A 19,540-nucleotide genomic window follows, 5' to 3' on the forward strand; every position below is an offset into this window, starting at 1 on the left:
CCTAAAAATCCAAGTACGACATAAAAACCTTTTAAAATATCCATTTCATAATAATCCTGAAGCCTAAAAGCTAGCACAGAGGTAAACAGTAAAACTCAGCCAGAACACAGTGTAGCTGCCCCACTTTATAACTCTAGGCTATGTTAACCATTGAAAACCATAGGGTCTTCAAGGCCTGCTCAGAGGACATAAGGGATAGGTCTTACCTAATCTCAGAAGGAATTGAGTTCTATGTTTGCGAGGCCAACTTATAGAAAGCCCTAATACAAGTGCTGGCCAGCCTAATGGTCTTCTCTGGCAGGTACCTAAGCTGGTTGTGGAATTTAGGTAGAATTTACTCACATCAATGTAACTGCACTTTGAATGTTTTACAGTTCCAAGACAGGGAAAGAAAGAACATGAGCCCATTACTTTTAGGTGGTTTCATATCCTTGATGTGAGTACCTTAGGCTTAGTACTCAAGCTTTCATAGTGACAATTGAGCTCCAGTGCTGCTCTTTGGTGGAAAAGGAGAAGACCCGGGAGAAAAGCCATCCTTTCCTTGCATGGTCTTACCCATCCTTTCCTTTCATGGTCTTAAGTTTATCTATTACCCATCCTTTCCTTGCATGGTCTTAAGTTTATCATGTTGCGTGGTGGAAAAAAAAGAGCACCAGTGCTGTAGGTTCTACAATATAACCGTGCATTAGCTATACAACCACCTTTCAATTTCTCCTTTGACATATTTAGTGGAAAAGAGGAATAAAATTCCAAAACATTTTAGAGGTGATTTGGAGCAGGCAGGGGCCAGTCAATATCCTTTCTCAAAAGCCTCAGACTTTAGGGATGGGCCGGAAGTCACTGCTTGAAATGTTTTTCTATGACCATTTGTCCAAAAATTCTCATTTTTTAAGAATCTACAAATGAGGAGGTGGAGTATGTCTGGGTCATAGTCTGAGAGACAAAAGAGTTCCCATCCGCTCAGAGGCAAGGCAAAATTCACTTCTATGCAATGGCCTGACCTTCTGCTCTGTAGCAGCTGGAAATTTTCTTTATTCCTTGGCAATGCTCATTAGTGGCTCTGAAAGATTGATGTAAGCAAAATAATCTTTAATTGGAAATTGGTAGTGTAGTGCAGGCTATTTTGATATATCCATCACAACGTATTCAAACGGGGCCTTTCTAGAGTTTTGTCATACAGTCATTGCCTAGTTGTTACTGTTTTGCTGCCTGTGGCCTAGCTGTCTTTTCTCAAAGCCATGCTTTCATTGTGGGGTGGCTGCATTTTCCCACCATGTTGACCTGCCGTCTTCTGCTATTGGAAAAATGTCATTCTCTTCCATCAGCTACATTAGTTAGTGTGCAGCAATTCCTAGATCTACTCTGCATCCCCAAATGTAAACCAGAGTTAGAGGTTATACATTTTCTATTATTGGGGAATAATCAGGAGCTCACCAAAGTTAGCGGCTAAATATCTTTATCTGGTTTTTTGTTGTCAAAAGACATTGCAGACATCTGATCTCCCTGGAGACTTAGAGATGTAATGTTAGACTGCTTTGCCTCTTTTATTTGGCAAATGTTTTGTGTCACTTGGAAGGCGGTAATTCTTTCTTGATTTGCTATGGATGATGCCAATAAAAGGTTTGGTGATGATTAGTTGGCGTGGTATCATCACCAAACCTTTTATTGGCATCATCCATAGCAAATCAAGAAAGAATTACCGCCTTCCACAGAGAGCCCTGCCCCTTTCTTTAAATTCGTTGTGTTTCCTGTCTCCAAGAACGCATTGCACCTCTCTGCGAAGTTTCTCAAAAGCAAAGTGATAAATGAGCATTGTGAAATCTGTATGCTTTTCTCTGTTGTGTAAATAGCAGCTTTGGGGGAGTGAGTTAAATCAGAAGAGCTGTACAATGGAAACCGACAGGACGGGAGGCTGTTGTGGGAAGGGGAGGAAAAGGATTGTGATAGATTGTGGGAAGGAAAATGATGAAAGAGAAAGGGTGAGTGTTGTGGAGGCCGGAGGAGAAGACAGGGTGTGGTTCAGGCCATAAGAGTAATGGATTCATTAGCAGAGAGGGCTCAGAACTCCAGTTCAGGACATAACGCTGCCCCTGGGCAACCAGGAGTGGCCCAAGTCATTTTCCTACATGAAGTGATGGACAAGATGTCCCTGCCTAGTTCCATGTACAGAAGTCCGCTGACTGGTAGTTGACAACACTGGTGATAGGGAAGCAAACGCCACTACACCTGAACGCAGCAATAGGGCACCAAAGTTCTGTCCTCCCGCCACCTGGTCTTCAGTCCTTGCCCTTCTCAGCAGCTGCCACCTGAGCCAACCATCTTGCAATGCAACGGTATCCCTTCAGAACAGATGTGCATAACAAAAAGGTTGGGTAAAGGTGAGTAGCGCCAGTGTTTGGGATGCTTGACTTCTTCAGTCACTGTTTAGGAAGAAGAATTGTTGAGTAAGCTGAATGAAAAGATTATCCTGTGTCACATGCAGCAAGGAAACAGAAGGTTTGCTAGGATATCATGACTGTCAGAACAACTACAAAGACCTCCGGAAAAAGGTTTCCCCCCTAAGTTTCCTGGCTAGGGAATTCCCTCCTGAAGAGTTTTTGAATTTGAGAAAGAGAAGTTCAGCATAATTTTCTTGAGGGACTCTGAAAAGTGAGATAATTTCCCCTTTCTGCTATTGGTGTGGCTTTAACTCTGCTAGGAATAGTGAGGAGAAAGTTGGAAATGATTGATTACTGCTTTAAAATGCAAATAGAGTTTCTAATAAGCTATTATTCACCACTCACCCTTTCTCTCTATATAGTTTTAATAGCTTCTTATAATAGTTATTGGAATTGTACCAGGTAGAATTGGTATCAACACTGCACACGGTTGTAAGGAAATAGTTCATAAGGAGTTGGCTATCTCTTTACATAAAGTCTGTTCAATATTCAGCAAGGATATACCGTATTTTTTGCTCTATAAGACTCACTTTTCCCCTCCTAAAAAGTAAGGGGAAATGTGTGTGCGTCTTATGGAGCGAATGCAGGCTGCACAGCTATCCCAGAAGCCAGAACAGCAATGCTGCTTTCACTGCATAGCGATCCCTCTTGCTGTTCTGGCTTCTGAGATTCAGAATATTTTTTTTCTTGTTTTCCTCCTCCAAAAACAAGGTGCGTCTTGTGGTCTGGTGCGTCTTATAGAGCGAAAAATACGGTAATTATTTTGTTTGTTTCACCTCATTCATATAGCACTTGATAAAACCTCAAAGTGAATTTTAATACATTTTAATACAATTTATTCAAGCACTTAATGTCCTGAAATTAATCAGCCCCCCCCCAATAATAGTAATAAAAAAAATAAAGGACCATAATCTGAAAGAAAATGTTGTGTAACACGGTGCCTTTGGCAAGATTTTCTTGTAATGACTTTTTTTCTTGGTGAGCAGAAAATATTCACAAATATTGAAAAACATGGAAATAATTTCTGACACCTGACAACTTGAGAGCACCATTCAAGTCCAAATGGAACCCTTCCTTGGATGGCTGTTTTCAAATTCAACAAACAACATTTTGTTGTTGTTGTTTCAAAGTCTTTCACTATTGTGAAACTTAATATTTTTAGTAAAGCAAGGCTTTTGAAATTTATTTACTTATTTCTACAAAGTTGATTTAAGACTTATTCTCAGTAAAGCTTTTATAGCTGCTTTTAAAAATAATAATACCATAAATAGTTAAACGCAATAATTCTACAACACAAAACTTTGAAAAATCCACTGAAAAATCCAAAGCAAACAAAAAGCATTTCTCTTTCCAAATAAAGACTGTTTCCCATCCAAAGTAAAATGAGTCTGTCTTAAACTTAAGGGAGGCCAAATGTTCTCAGTAAGCGGTGATTGTATTCATTTTTTGTATATATTAAATTTATATACCACCCTTCATGCATAGATCTCAGGGTGGTTCACAGCATAAAAATACATTTTTATATATAGGGGGAGGGAGAGAGAGCACACATTGCATTTGAAATTAAATGCAGTTTTAAAAAAGATAAGATAACGAAGGCACTGTTGTCAGGTTGGTTCTTCTTTAGTGGGGTACCAACTTCCATACAAAAGAACACAAAAAGTTCTGCCATGCAGTGCAATCCTGTATATGTATACTCAGGAGTAAGCCCACTGCTTCAGTGGGGCAGTCCCAAGTAAGTGTATATATAGGATTGCAGCCTTTATCTGATGCCAGATTCTGAATGAGATGTGAACTACTTAAGTTGTTAATAGTGCTGCCAGCTCTGTTAGATGGAGGAACTGCCTGAAATTGCACGTACTCAAGGATAAAAGAGAGACAGAAGGAAGGATAAAACTCTGCTTCAGCTCTGAACAATTTGTGACCCACAAAGCTGAAGAAAGCAAGCAATGTATTGCTGCCTTAAGAAAACCACCTGTCATCCCCAGTCTATTTATTCAGTCCCTTGTGGACCAATAATCCATGGCTGGATCCATGTAACAGTTACTCGGACAATTCCTACAAGATACTTTGCCCCATATCAAGTAGCACTTGGCATCCGTACAGTGGATAAATTACCCTCCTTTGCCACCAGAGAAAGGCAGAATGTAAGCACAACTTTGAATTTAAACCACGGAGTGCTTGAACAGAGGAATGTTACACGTAAACTTGCCGCTTGGATTCCATGTATGGTGGTGTTAACTGTAGACGTGAACCTTTTGTGAGCCCTAAAATTAAATAAAACAAATGGTTCCCCTCACTGTTGATACATTGGATGCAATGTGTTCTTCCTGTTCACAAACACTTGAATGTCTTTGTTAGGCATACCAAAGAGGGGCAGTCATGCCTTATTTTGGTTGCCACAAAAGTTCAGAGAAGTTTGACATAGGTGTGAATTGACCCATTACAGTCATTTTTCTTCAAATGGGAGACCTTAAAAGGTTCCAGTATTGTTCAGAGAATAGTTATGACAAGGTGCCCTGCAGAAACTGGGGCTTTCGATTCTGATCAGCTCCAGCTAGCATGAATAATGGTCAGGGATGATGGAAGTTGTAGTCTGTTACATAGAGGTGGGCAGCACATTGGCTACTGCTTTCTATGATATTATGCATGCTGTTCTCTTAAGCTGGTTGGTAGACCAGTTTAGCATGGGCGTTCCAAAAGTGCATAAACTCTTAAGTCTTTCTGAAAACAAGAATGTAGATTAGCAAGGAGAATGAGCTAACAGTGGCCAGCTCATTTGCAGGGGAAGTGAAAGTGGCTGTAGCCAGCGGCGTAGCGTGGGTTGTCAGCACCCGGGGCAAGGCAAGTAATTTGCGCCCCCTAACCCGGGGCAAGGCAAGTAATTTGCGCCCCCTAACCCGGGGCAAGGCAAGTAATTTGCGCCCCTAACCCCTAACCTGCCGCCGCTGCCAGCTTCTTCTTGCTGCTGCCTGGGCTGGTCGGATGCGGTTCTCTCCCGCGCTCAGCGCTGTGCTGGGCGGCCGCTGCACTGTCCCTCCCCCAGATAGTCCCTCCCTCGCTCTCTCTCCGCTCCGCACCGCAACGCACGCCTGGCACCCTCCCCCTTCACAGTGGGCGGCGACCCGGCAGCTCGGATCGGATTCGCACAGCTAGCACTGCAGTGAGAGAGAGTGAGTGAGCCAGGTAGGGGCAGAGAGCTGCAAGTGCGAGCGCGCCCCCCCAAATGTTGCGCCCGGTGTGGCTGCCCCCCCTGCACCTCCACACTACGCCACTGGCTGTAGCACTGCTTGTATGATAAGCAATGCCATCAGTGACCATGGATCAGCTGCAGGACACATGTCTGTGATGTTTGGCTGCTTGTGAAGCCCATGCAATTTTCTCATGGGTAGATAAGGACATAGAATGCTACTATACACTGAGTGAGATCATTGGTCCATCCTGCCTTCTGGGGTTTCAGAAAGAGATTTTTCTACTTGGAGATACAAAGCGTGCAGTTTCCTACTGGAGCTGTCTCCCCTTTCCCAATTCACAAGAGCACTTTTTGCACACTGAAAGGAAACTGACAGAAAGGAGAAACATCACTTGTCACATCTGTTTTTGCAGCCCCTTGCCATGTGCATAGCATCCCCTATTTGCTTGTTGTAAGTCGTAAATCTGTCCAGGAGAACAAACTGTCTCCGCATTTGGAGAGGCTGTGTACAGCTATTTATTTTGCAATGTCCACTTTTGAAAGAAATTGGATCCTCCGCTTAAAAAAAGGATGTGTGTGTTACAAGTTACCTAGTTTGTGGACTTGCACTGCGAATACGTCAGGAAATACTTGCGAAAAAATACATGCCAAAAACAGCTCTGACAACGATTATAAGATAAAACATTTGACAAGTCACCGAGGTCAGCATACTATGCAGCTTGGGAATAAAGCATCTGTTTTAGGGGCAAACAGAGTCAGCTGATTCATATTCATCTCAGAAGGGTGCCTCTTGAGAAACTGCAATTTGTCATTCACAAGCACTCTGCTGCGTTATTCCAGGTTGCTAGGCACTGCTAGGAACAGGAATAGTCTGCAGAAACCTCAGAGCAAGGGTACCTTACATCTCCTATCAACCTCTAATCATTGGCCATGCTGACTGGGAGTGATGGGTGCTGTGGTCCATAATATCTAGAGGCCATCCATGATAGGTGTGTGCATGTTTGCTCATGTGCAAGCGCAAAAATGCCACATTAAAAAAAAAGGTTGGTGGGAGGGCATGGAATGGTTGGGAAGAAGTAATTGAGAAACCATTATTGAGAAATGAAGAATATACAAAGGATGTGAATATTCCCCAAATTTCCCACTAGATTCTGAAGTTACTTGGTTTTGTTTCTGTAATAGAATTTGTTGCATTAGGAATCTTCAGTTGATTCATTTTTTGTTTCTGAATTTCATACAGAGTGTTCTGTAGGTATAGTTTGGAGTAGCTTTCACTTGTTTTCATTCGTGAGCGAATTTCCCCCTCTCGACATAATCAGTGGCACATGTGCACATTGATAAAGCATTGCTAAAAATCCATCTTGACCATATATCTGATTGTAATCGTGTTCTTTTGTGCAGTGTTTTACTGATGTGGAGGTTGCTTTGTGTTGAGAAAACACTACAAAACACAATTTTGCTATTATTGTATGCATGGCGGTGATTTAAAAAGGTGTCAGGATTGCATCAGTAAACACCTCCCTCACCAAAAGGACACACATGCCTACAATCACATCCAGTTCTCTTTTTGCATTGGTAGCAAACTTCTGAAAGCATGGTTGCCACTTCTCCATGCCTCTACCCCAGACTGATCCAGTACCAGTAGTATTAGAACCAGTTCCCATAGGAGCGGTTATTTCTCATCCAACAACATCCCTTGAGAATAACTCCTATATGATCCAGCAGTTCTGATATTACCAAACTAGCGTGGAGTGAGAATGGCAGCTATACTGCTCCTTTAACTTAACAACCAGCCTTTAGTTCCATGGAAATAAATACTGCTTGCTTCGAAATAAAGGCATTTTAGAACTTACCAGTCACTAAGATGGAAAGGAAATAATTGGTTCTCAGTAGGCAAAATCGGGTAGAATTGACAATAGGCAATTTTCTATTTCCATTCATTGCAATTAATATACGTAAGGAAAAGCATATAAGAAACTGGCAGCCCTTACAGGAGTGGTCTTTGTTTCATTTTTTCCCTTGTTGCCCATATGGGGAAAGTGTGGTTTTCTTTTTCTTTTTTTAAATAAATCTAACTTAATCTCATGGAAAAGGTGGTATATTTACAAAAGAGGGTAAATCAATTATTTTTGTGTTGTTGTGACCTTTCTTTAGGTTGCCCAGGACAAGGGAAACTGCTCTTTTCAGAAAAATCCAACCCCATGTGTCATTCCTCAAGAAAAGGAGAACATTTTCCACACGATATTTGCCTTTTTTACCAAATCTGGGAGGAAAGTATTGGTAAGAAACTAACTTCATTTTCAACTTCTAAAAAGTAAATTGCCATATTCCAGAGCCTCATACATGCGTGGCCCAGTGGCGTAGCGTGGGTTGTCAGCACCCAGGGCAAGGCAAGTAATTTGCGCCCCCTAACCCATGGATTTGCGCGCCCTAACCCGTGGATTTGCGCCCCCTAACCCTAACCCCAGGTGTTGCGCCCGGTGCGGCCGGCCCCCCCTGCACCCCCCACACTACGCCACTGGCGTGGCCTACCCACTACTCTTACAGCTAAAAGAGAGCACACTGAGTTAATGTCCATAACTGTCAGTAGAGAATCCTTGTCTTTATCCATTGATCCGATCTGCTATATCATTGCCCACTACCCAGAAAAGATTTGCTAAAAAAAGAAAGAAGATAGTTCTCTGATGCGTTGGCCAAGTTGATATTCCACTGTGTGAAAAATGGATGTAGAAAAACATAATTATGCCCATTTTCATGCATTCTCACATGCAGTCTTAAGTTTAGGTTCTAGCACATGGTAGGCAAACTAAGGCCTGGGGACTGGATCCGGCCTAATTGCCTTCTAAATCTGGCCTGCGAATGGTCTGGGAATCAGCGTGTTTTTTACATGAGTAGAATGTGTCCTTTTATTTAAAATGCATCTCTGGGTTATTTGTGGGGCCTGTCCGGTGTTTTTACATGAGTAGAATGTGTGCTTTTCTTTTAAAATGCATCTCTGGGTTATTTGTGGGGCATAGGAATTTGTTCATATTTTTTTCTTCAAAATATAGTCCGGCCCCCCACAAGGTCTGAGGGACAGTGGACCGGCCCCCTGCTGAAAATGTTTGCTGACCCCTGTTCTAACACAATGCATGCAGCCAGTAATTAGAGTACAGTGGTGCCCTGCAAGACGAATGCCTCGCAAGACGGAAAACCCGCTAGACGAAACAGTTTTCCGTTTTGGAGATGCTTCGTAAAACGAATTTCCTATGGGCTTGCTTCGCAAGACGAAAATGTCTTGCGAGTTCCTGCGGGGGTGTTTTCCTCCCCCCCTTTTTCTAAGCCGCTAAGCCGCTTATCAGCTGATCCGCTAAGCCGCTAATAGCGCTATTCCGCTAAGCCGCTAATGGGCTTGCTTCGCAAGACGAAAAAACCGCAAGACGAAGAGACTCGCGGAACGGATTCTTTTCGTCTTGCGAGGCACCACTGTAATATACTGTGATGAAGCAATACATGATCCACAGTTGAAATACCTGCATTAGATATCCTATATCCAAAATATTTGAAATCCAGACCTCTATTGTTGTTGTTGTTGCTATTTTAAAGTGCCTTTATTCATCTCATTGCTGTTAAGTGAGTCACATTAGACATGAGCAGCTTGCACATAGTTGAGACAGATCTATGGAATTAGCAAAGGGATTCAGTCAAGCATAGAAATATAGCATATTCTGCAGTTGCTCAAGACTGGTCCAGTTCCTAAGACAGGTTCAGTTACTGAGTATCTCCAGCTGATTTGCAAATAGTCATACTAGGAGCCATAGAAAACATTAAAGGTAAAAGGTAAAGGAACCCCTGACCATTAGGTCCAGTCGTAGTCGACTCTGGGGTTGTGGCGCTCATCTTGCTTTACTTGCCGAGGGAGCCGGCGTACAGCTTCCAGATCATGTGGCCAGCATGACTAAGCCGCTTCTGGCGAACCAGAGCAGCGCACGGAAACGCTGTTTACATTCCCGCCGGAGTGGTACCTATTTATCTACTTGAACTTTGACGTGCTTTCGAACTGCTAGGTTGGCAGGAGCAGGGACTGAGCAATGAGAGCTCACCCCGTCACAGGGATTTGAACCGCCGACCTTCTGATCGGCAAGTCCTGGGCTCTGTGGTTTAACCCAGAGCGCCACCCGCGTCTCTTAGAGTGCTATGCCTACCCACTAGTAAAGGGTAAAGGGACCCCTGCCAATTAGGTCCATTCGTGGCCGACTCTGTGGTTGCGGTGCTCATCTCGCTTTATTGGCCGAGGGAGCCGGCGTACAGCCGGAGTGGTACCTATTTATCTACTTGCACTTTGACGTGCTTTCGAACTGCTAGGTTGGCAGGAGCAGGGACTGAGCAATGAGAGCTCACCCCGTCACAGGGATTTGAACCACCGACCTTCTGATCGGCAAGTCCTGGGCTCTGTGGTTTAACCCACAGCGCCACCCGCGTCCCTTATAGAAAACATTAAGAGACGACAAAAGCATTGTGGAGAAAGGCTTATCAAGGAAGAAGGAAATCAGCAACTGGTGGAACAATTGTAGAACATATTCTTTTCTACTGTCCACTGTACCACCAGCTATGTAAACACATGTTATCCCCCTTCTTGGTTAGTTATAATCAAGGCACAATGAAAATATCAGATTCTGTCTGTCTGATATTAACCCAGTTTCTGTCCATAGAGTGGTCTTAGAGTGGTGAATGGCACAGTTTAGCAGTAAGACGCTCCAATGAAAATTTCTGTTACTATATATGGCTGTTTCTTTGTATATATTTTAAAATTTTTGTATAGGTCTAAGTTGGTCTATATCTGTAATGCCGTATAAAGGTTTGGAGAAAGGAAGGAAATCAGCAAATCAGGTGGAGGCCAGCTCTCCTTGGGACATCTGAGATTCATCACATACATAGTGGGGAGTCGGCTATTAACACTTGTCAACAACCCAGTGAGATGGTACAATTGACATGTGAACAATCTTCTCACGGGGTTCCCATCAAATGGAATTAATTAAGGAGAAACACAATCTTGTGTAATGGGGGTGTTCTTCTGTAGTGGAATAGATAGCTTCTGGGCAAGGGTAAGGTTTCCTAAAGGGACAGGAGTTAGCTCTTCTGTTACTTACACCATTTAGAGAGAGAATAATATTGATGGATATTTTTTAAAAGTAGAGATAGTATTTCAGTGGATGATACAGCCTTAAGAGGCCATGAACCTTATAACGCAGGACTTCCATGACTGAATTTCCTGTTGTCCTTTTCTTTTCCTTAAGCCAGCCACGGGAACCCCATAATTCGGATTGTGGCTGTACTGCAGTAAGAAGAGCAGTTAACCTTTCCCCCTTGTGCTGATTCCCCAGTGCCTCTAGCAAAAAATACAGTGGTGCCTCGCAAGACGAAAAGAATCCGTTCCACGAGTCTCTTCGTCTTGCGGTTTTTTCGTCTTGCGAAGCAAGCCCATTAGCGGCTTAGCGGATCAGCTGATAAGCGGCTTAGTGGCTTAGAAAAAAGGGGGGGGAGGAAAAAAACCCCGCAGGAACTCGCAAGACATTTTCGTCTTGCGAAGCAAGCCCATAGGAAATTCGTTTTGCGAAGCACCTCCAAAACAGAAAACCCTTTCATCTAGCGGGTTTTCCGTCTTGCGAGGCATTCGTCTTGCGGGGCACCACTGTAAAGATGTCAAGAATCACAGATCTCCCAAACCACATGTATTGTGACCCTTTGCAGTACCATCTTATGCATGTTTACTCAGAAGTCCCACTATGTGCATTGGGTTTGCTCCCAGGAAAGGGTCCATGGGACCAGCGTTAGTATGATTTAAGATGACACACTACAGTTTTTGGATTGTAGTGCTTGGATACCTGAGACTCAGATGCAAGCTGACTAGTTTCTTTACCGTTTGGGAACAGGCTCTAAACTGAATGATAAAGCTGTTCATTCAGCTGATCAGCCATTTCAGCTACTTTATTCAGTTAATTTATTCTACAGTGCAGCAAAAGTACAGAAACAGCAGAAGCTGTTTTATACCAAATCAGATTATGGACTCGCCTAGCTCACAGTTATCAGCACTGACTCACAATGGCTCCCCAGTAAAATATATCTTTACCCACCCAGGGGTGCTGAAGATTGAAACTTCATTTATTTAAAGCATTTTTATCCCACTCTTCAGCCAAGAAAGGATCCTAGATCCACAAGCGATGTGGCGCTGAGCTAAAAAGTGGGCCCTTGTTTGTATGAATAGTTGTTGCGCCACCTGGGATCTTTCATGGGGAGATCTGTACCAGATTGTCTATGACAGAGACAGAGAAGCTTCCCAGCCCAGCAGGCCAGATCCTGGCCTCCCCCACCCCTGGGGGCCAGTGTGACAGTCACTTGCTCCTACAATTCTCTAGGATACGTTTCTAGAGAAGTTGGACAGGAATTACAAAACCAGGGCTGATGTTACCCATCCAGTCAGAAAAGCCAAAGAGCATTTCTTTTAATTTTGGCACATTCCCTTACTTGTCTCACAGCTTTCTACTTCTCTCCCTTAGGACTGCGAAAGACCAGGCAGGTCCTGTCTAATTATACGCTGCAACTTAAGCTCACTAGCTAAAGCAGAATCCCGTAGCATAGATGTGCATATGCTGTTGAATACTGAGATATTGAAAAAGGTGAGCATCGTTGCCTGAATTATACTCTTAAGGTGCCTGTACATGATCCGTCACACTACGGGAATTACGATGGAATTATCTGGAATGGTTCCTGCAAACATAAGTGGAATGCGTTTTAAACTTGTACATCTTTTCATGCCTCCCATCGTCCGACTTCTGAATGCTGGCTGTGAACGGAATGGGAAGTTGATAAAGCAAAAGGGGAAAAAAATACATTGTGTATTGGAATTATATGTGAAATCTATGAAAAAATAATAAAATATATTTAATTCCCCCCCTCCCACCTTGTTGATGGGGCAGCACCCTCCACTGCGCCAAAGGTAGCGGCGTGGGGGGTGGGGCAGGCCAAGCCATATAATAGACACAATTCTGCTCTCCGGTAGAGAAGAAGAAGGAGAGTTTGGACTTTGTTCTGCCTTTCACTCCCCTTAAGGAGTCTCAAAGCGGCTAACAATGTTCTTTTCCCTTCCTCCCCCACAAGAAACACTCTGTGAGGTGAGTGGGGCTGAGAGACTTCAGAGAAGTGTGACTAGCCCAAGGTCACCCAGCAGCTGCATGTGGAGGAGCAGGGAAGCGAACCCGGTTCACCAGATTACGAGTCCACCGCTCTTAACCACTACACCACGCTGGATTATGTAGTTGGTACCAGAGCACTTCGGTCCAAATGTCAGGTCCACAGTGCACATTTAGGAGCCCCCTTTGACCACAGACACTGTGTAGGTGAGAGGCGCAGGGTAAAAATAATTATTATAGCCAGGAAGAAATAACAAAGAACATTATAACTCCAGTTGTGTTTTCTAATTTGCCACTATGGTCCTGCAGTACCATATAACAGTCATGTGATTAAAGGTAAAGGTAAAGGGAGTCCAGTCGTGACCGACTCTGGGGTTGCGGCGCTCAACTCGCTTTATTGGCTGAGGGAGCCGGCGTACAGCTTCCAGGTCATGTGGCCAGCATGACTAAGCCGCTTCTGGTGAACCAGAGCAGCGCACGGAAATGCCGTTTACCTTCCCGCCGGAGCGGTACCTATTTATCTACTTGCAGTTTGACGTGCTTTTGAACTGCTAGGTTAGCAGGAGCAGGGACGGAGCAACAGGAGCTCACCCCGTCGCGGGGATTCAAACCGCTGACCTTCTGATCGGCAAGTCCTAGGCTCTGTGGTTTAACCCACAGCACCACCCGCGTCCCTAATCATGTGATTAGGATGCTGTAATTCTTGAGGGCATAGGATGCAGTTTTATTTATATATGTCATAAAATTTATTCACCGCTTGATTGTAACCTGAAATAATTTGACATTCTAGAAGAACCGTTGACTTAAAAAGGTTACTGGCTCCTTGTGTTTAGACTCCTCATGCTCAGACTCTTCATAGAAAACACAAGACTAATTCACTTTTGCAGAAGAAGAATAAAAAAAACCCCCACACCATCATACACATATTTAGGCTTTTTTACAGTGAGTCATGTCAGGATTTATTTTGATAATGCAATGTTTTAACCAGTACTGTGTGCAACTGCAATTTAGTAATTGTATCTAAATATCTGTTCCTAATTATGTGGAAATAATTCAGGTTAAGATGTTCTTTGCTGGTGATGTTTGACAGTGTGTTGCATTCTTTTAATTGGCCGATGTTTCTGGACTGAAGAACTTTTTACCCATATCAGATCTGAGTTTGAAAACAAAAAAGGACTATATATCAAATTTAATGGGATGTGTTGGATTTAAATCTGGAATATTGGACCTTGATGGACCGTGCATCTGATTTGAGGCCATAAAAGAGCTGGTGCTTAAAAGTCTTTGAAGGCTGTGGAATTGACAGAGTTACTCAACTTTTACTGTTTTTTTCAATCCTTAGGACAGTTCATCCGTCATCCAGTTTGTAACAAGGGCAAAGGTGAGGGTAGACACAACTATCCGGGCAGTAGAAGTACCCAATGGGAATTCAGAAGATGCAACAGTAAGTGAATGAATCTGAAGAGCAAGGATTACTTGTGCTGCTCATATGGAATGCATTAGAGAATCCTACACTGAGCGAGGAATTTGTGGTCAAGCCTAAACTTCGACTTCAAAAATGAATGAGCGTGCCTTTCTTTGAATGCAACAGCGGCGCTGCTGCCTTGCAATCCTCCTGTGGTTTTGCTTGCTGTGATAAGCTTTGGCCCTGTAGCAAATGATGCTATTTGGAATACTTTAACGCACGTTGTGCTGCAGTTAGACCGGCTTGTAAAGGCCTCAACTGTGCCTTTTGCTAAGCAGTGAGTTCCGTTTCACACTGTTGAAGCCTGCTTTAATCTAAAAATTCAGGTTTTTCAAAATCGATGAGATGTATCCCATTCTGGATTTATCAGAATGGGATGATAAAATGCATACAATCCTGTGCATGGAATCAAGGAGTGGTGTGCGGTCATTGGACTAAGGGGACTAGACTAGTCACCTAAATGTTCCCCTGGTGCCTTCTTCCCAAAGCCCGAGAAGCTTCTTTCTGGCTTAGGGAGGGAGGCACAATGCTCATGTATGCGACATCAGGACATTGCAGTGTCACACGCATGACCTCAATGCCCCTCGCAAGCCAACGCCTCTGGCCCTAACTGTTCCCCTGTGAAAAAATCACCGCACACTGCTGGAAGCAAGTTTCATTGTGTTTAGTTAGGTTTGCTCCATAGTAAGCGTGTTACTTACCAACAAGGGACGCGGGTGGCGCTGTGGGTTAAACCACTGAGCCTAGGACTTGCTGATCAGAAGGTTGGCGGTTTGATTCCCCGCGACAGGGTGAGCTCCCATTGCTCGGTCCCTGCTCCTGCCAACCTAGCAGTTCGAAAGCACATCAAAGTGCAAGTAGATAAATAGGTACCACTCAGGCGGGAAGATAAACCGTTTCCGTGTGCTGCTCTGGTTCGCCAGAAGTGGCTTAGTCATACTGGCCACATGACCTGGAAGCTGTACGCCGGCTCCCTCAGCCAATAAAGCGAGATGAGCGCCACAACCCCAGAGTCGTCCGTGACTGGACCTAACGGTCAGGGGTCCCTTTACCTTTAAGTGTGTTTGGGGATGTTACCTTAAATGTTTTAATAACATTGGGGCTTAAAGAGAATAGGCAAGAAGGTACAGTAATTAGGACAGAAGCTACTCCTTTATCTGCCATGACCCTTTCTGGTTCCAGGTGTTGTTGCTTATATGCCACATGGTAAGGGCACATACAACAAAGCCAATGGCCTTAGAAGGAGAAGGAGAATCTTTATTACGGCCAAAGGCCAGCATAAGGCCAGAGGGAGGGAGAAAGAGAGAGAGATGCTTTGGAAAAACGCAATTTAGAATACAGAAGTAGCAGGGATAAAGTGATGTGCTTCTTTGCTCTGAATTGGCCCTGCTTAATGCTAATTTGCTTGCTTCTTCTCTGCTCCAAATCGCCTCCCTCCCCCCAAGCCATGTTTCTGCTGCAGGGTTTCACTTGTGTTTGTGGGACTAAGCACACCTTTGTTTTTTGTTTTTTTCGTGTTTTTTTAAAGTAATATTTATTAAAGTTTCTACAAGAAAAAAGTTACAAAAATAGTAAAAAGAAAACACAAAAAATACAGACACTAAGAAAAACAAAAACAATTAAAAACAAATCCGTCTTTCTATATCTTACAGTTCATTTACTTATTTTCATGACTTCCTCACACCTCCCTTTTTTGTATTCCAATTCAAATATTTAATTCAGCAAATCCATACCCTCTCTATTTTCTCTTAATTCTTTGTCTTCACATATTATGATTTGGAATTTTCATCTAATATCCATCCCTTTTTACATATTCCTTTTAACCTTATTGCTAAGACCACTTCGTTTCATTCCAACATCATTTTAACATTCAATAATTTTACAATGTTTCTGTAAATAATCTTTGAATTTCTTCCAATCTTCTTCCACCAACTCTTCTCCCTGGTCTCGGATTCTACCAGTCATTTCCGCCAATTCCATATAGTCCATTACTTTCATCTGCCAATCTTCCAGGGTGGGTAGATCTTGTGTCTTCCAAAACTTTGCGATAAGTATTCTTGCTGCTGCTGTGGCATACATAAAAAAAGTTCTGTCCTTCTTTGGCACCAGTTGGCCGACCATGCCCAGGAGAAAGGCCTCTGGTTTCTTCAGGAAAATATATTTAAGTACCTTTTTCATTTCATTATAAATCATCTCTCAGAAAGCTAAGCACACCTTTGAAACCCCACGGAAGAAAGGTGGTGTCTGGATACACCTTTGAAGGGGAGTAGTGAGCGAAATACCCGCACACGCCGTTCCTCAAAACCACCCCTTCCCAAAGAGCCTGTTTGCTTGTAATATTTAGTAACACTTAATTTGATGCTAATTGTGCCACTTTCCCCTCTGCTTATTCCCCTCTCGGTATTCACCATTTGTAAAGCATGACCACAATCCATTGAAACCCCTCTAAAAGCAGCTTGCATTCTCTGTATGTCATAGAAGGGTTGTGTGGAAAAACCCATTCTGGCTTCATTGGGTTAGATATTGAACATCTTTGCTAAACATTGGGTAAAATTATTTCCAAGCTTCCTGATACTGGCTGTCACACCAATCCTGAATACATTACTTGGAATTGCTTACAGTGGAACATGATTCCAAGCAAATGAGGTTGGGATCACAGCCTAGAACAATTTGGCTGACGTGTTGAATGCATTCTAGGAATTTAGATCCACAAATCCAATTAAATTGGACGAAACCAGGAATTAGAAGCATCCCCAAAGATTTAACAATCCTAAATGTCTTTAGAGATATTTCAGACCAGAATTTATCATACTTTGAATCAGGGCTGGCCCAAGACATTTTGGCACCTGAGGCAAACCACAAAATGATGACCCATCCCTGCCAGGGAAGAATATCTACAACAGGGACAAGGGGTCAGATCAGATCGGTCTTATCCAACAATGGGAATCAAAGGCCATCAGTTGGGGGGAAGGACCCCACTCTGAATCACATGGGGGGGTATAGAGCCCAAGAGACCCCAAAGGGCAGCCCTCACCATTTCCTCCCTGTGGGAGGAGACCAGAAGCACCTCATGTTCATTGAGAAGCCAGATGTTTGGCCCTCCAGATGTTTGCACTACATCTCCCATCAACTTTGGCCCATCAGCCAACATTATCTGGAGGGTCAAAGTTTCCCCACTCCTGAAGTAAAGGATTTAGTAATTCTCCAGAATGATAAGTGTAAGTGTAATCAGAGCGGATTGTTCCCAGTTGTTCCTTACTGCTTTAAAATGACATTTTCCTACTGCCCAAAGTGGGATTCTTAAATAATTGTTTTGGGTTACAGTTGTTACAATTTCATCTTAACGTTGTAAAAAAAAAAAAAGACACATAATCTCTAATCAGGATGCTGCCTCAGGCTTTGGGGAAGCACTGGCGGGAAAAGGACAAGTTGGACAGAATTTAGTTTTGAAGCATCAGTTTGCAATCTCATTCTTTTCTAATATGAATGTTAGCTTTTAATCTTCGTCCATGCAATTTCCATATGGCTCTTGGCTTCTCTGATCTTGAATGCTTTGTGTTGGGTCATATTCAGGAAAAAAATGTAAGACATGTGGTTTGGCTCACAATATTCATTCTTCTCTCTCCCCCCCCCCCCCGGGCCATGGGAATGCAAGAGGAAATAATGCATATTGCAACCACAGTTATTCATACATAACAATTTTTTGGGTTGTCTCCTTCCTCTTCCTTCTGAAACGTCCCCCTGTCAGTCCCCCCACCCTTTTACTTTTGAGTAGCATCAATTCATCTTCCCCATACCTCTCTTTGAGCTGCTGTTTAATGGACACGGACGTGAAACAGCTGAAGAGATTTCTTACCGTTGAAAATAGTGTTCCTGGGTATTCCACGCTCCTCAGTGTTAAAAGTCTTGCATTTCAGCAGTAGGGTGGATGTCACAAACTGTTTTAAAAAGCAATTTATAAGAGAATCCTAAACAACTGTCTTACATATGTATTATGATTTTCACACACCCCCTTGTTTATCCATATTGATAAAAATGGGCTGCCCCTAAAAAGGATGGTTGTAAACAACTGTTTGAAATGTTTTGTTCAGATAGAGGCACACGCTGCCACCTAAAACTGAATTCAAGAGGAGGAACGAGAAACCCATGTATTTTAGCTACTGTCCTAAGACAAGAGCTTCTGTTTCTAACTTCATGCTCAGCATACCTTAGCTGCAACACATGCATACAGGTAAACTCGCATCCTGATCATAATGCGGAAAGTGGCAGAAAGCTACATGTGCAAGTCAGCGATGTTTGCTCAGCATAAGAAAGAATGTGGTAAAAGGATCCCATCCAGATGGCACTGGTTTATGATCCAAGCCGCATGCCAAAGAGGAAGGAAATTGCCGTATTTTTCTGTGTATAAGACGCCCCCTATTTTGGGGGACTCCAAATTAAGAAAACACCCCTCAGTGCTACCTGTGTATAAGACGAGCCCCAATTTTAAATCTAATTTTTTGGTTAAAAAAACTAGTCTTATACACGGAAAAATACAGTAGTTACCCATCTAGGGTGCTAGCCAGTCCGTTTCACCTCATCTATAGGGATGTGGGTGGCACTGTGGTCTAAACCACTGACTCTCTTGGGCTTGCTGTTCAGAAGGTCGGCAGTTCAAATCCCTGCGATGGGGTGAGCTCCCGTTGCTCTGTCCCAGCTCCTGCCAACCTAACAGTTCGAAAGCACACTAGTGCAAGTAGATAAATAGGTACCGCTCCAGCGGGAAGGTATGTGGTGTTTCCGGGCGCTCTGGTTTCCGTCATGGTGTTCCGTTGTGCCAGAAGCGGTTTGGTCATGCTGGCCCCATGACCTGGAAAGCTATCTGTGGACAAACGCCAGCTCCCTCAGCCTGAAAGCGAGATTAGAGCTGCAACCCCATGGCCTTAATCATCCAGGGGTCCTTTACCTTTTACCTTTACCTTACCTCATGCAGGTCAGTAATTGTGTGAGAGATTATTTCTCTTTGTGTTACAAGTATCACATGAACAACATATTTCTCTTCACTTAAATATTCTCTTCCCTTCCTCCTCCGTAAACACAGATTACCTGCTTTTATAATAATAATAATAATTTTTTATTTATACCCTGCCCTCCCCAGCCAAGGCCGGGCTCAGAGCGGCTTACAAGCAATAATAAAAACAAGATGAATGATTACAAACTTAAAAACAAAAATAAAATGGAACATTAAAATAATGGAACATTAAAATATTAAAATGTAGCCTCATCGCAGGAGGAG

At 43.2% G+C, this 19,540-nt stretch overlaps 1 protein-coding gene across 1 annotated transcript in view; it reads left to right on the forward strand.

The window, feature by feature from the left end:
- Positions 1-19,540, forward strand: part of ITGA9 (integrin subunit alpha 9) — a 241,922-nt gene that overhangs the window by 195,170 nt on the left and 27,212 nt on the right. Inside the window, exons 24-26 of the mRNA XM_081834755.1 lie at positions 7,786-7,911; positions 12,168-12,287; positions 14,143-14,244. Of these exons, the coding sequence (XP_081690881.1) occupies positions 7,786-7,911; positions 12,168-12,287; positions 14,143-14,244 (348 nt within the window). The remainder of the gene's footprint in view (positions 1-7,785; positions 7,912-12,167; positions 12,288-14,142; positions 14,245-19,540) is intronic.

The sequence above is a fragment of the Podarcis erhardii genome, assembly GCF_964252035.2.
Source record: "Podarcis erhardii genome assembly, chromosome: 12".
Taxonomy (NCBI): Eukaryota; Metazoa; Chordata; class Lepidosauria; order Squamata; family Lacertidae; genus Podarcis; species Podarcis erhardii.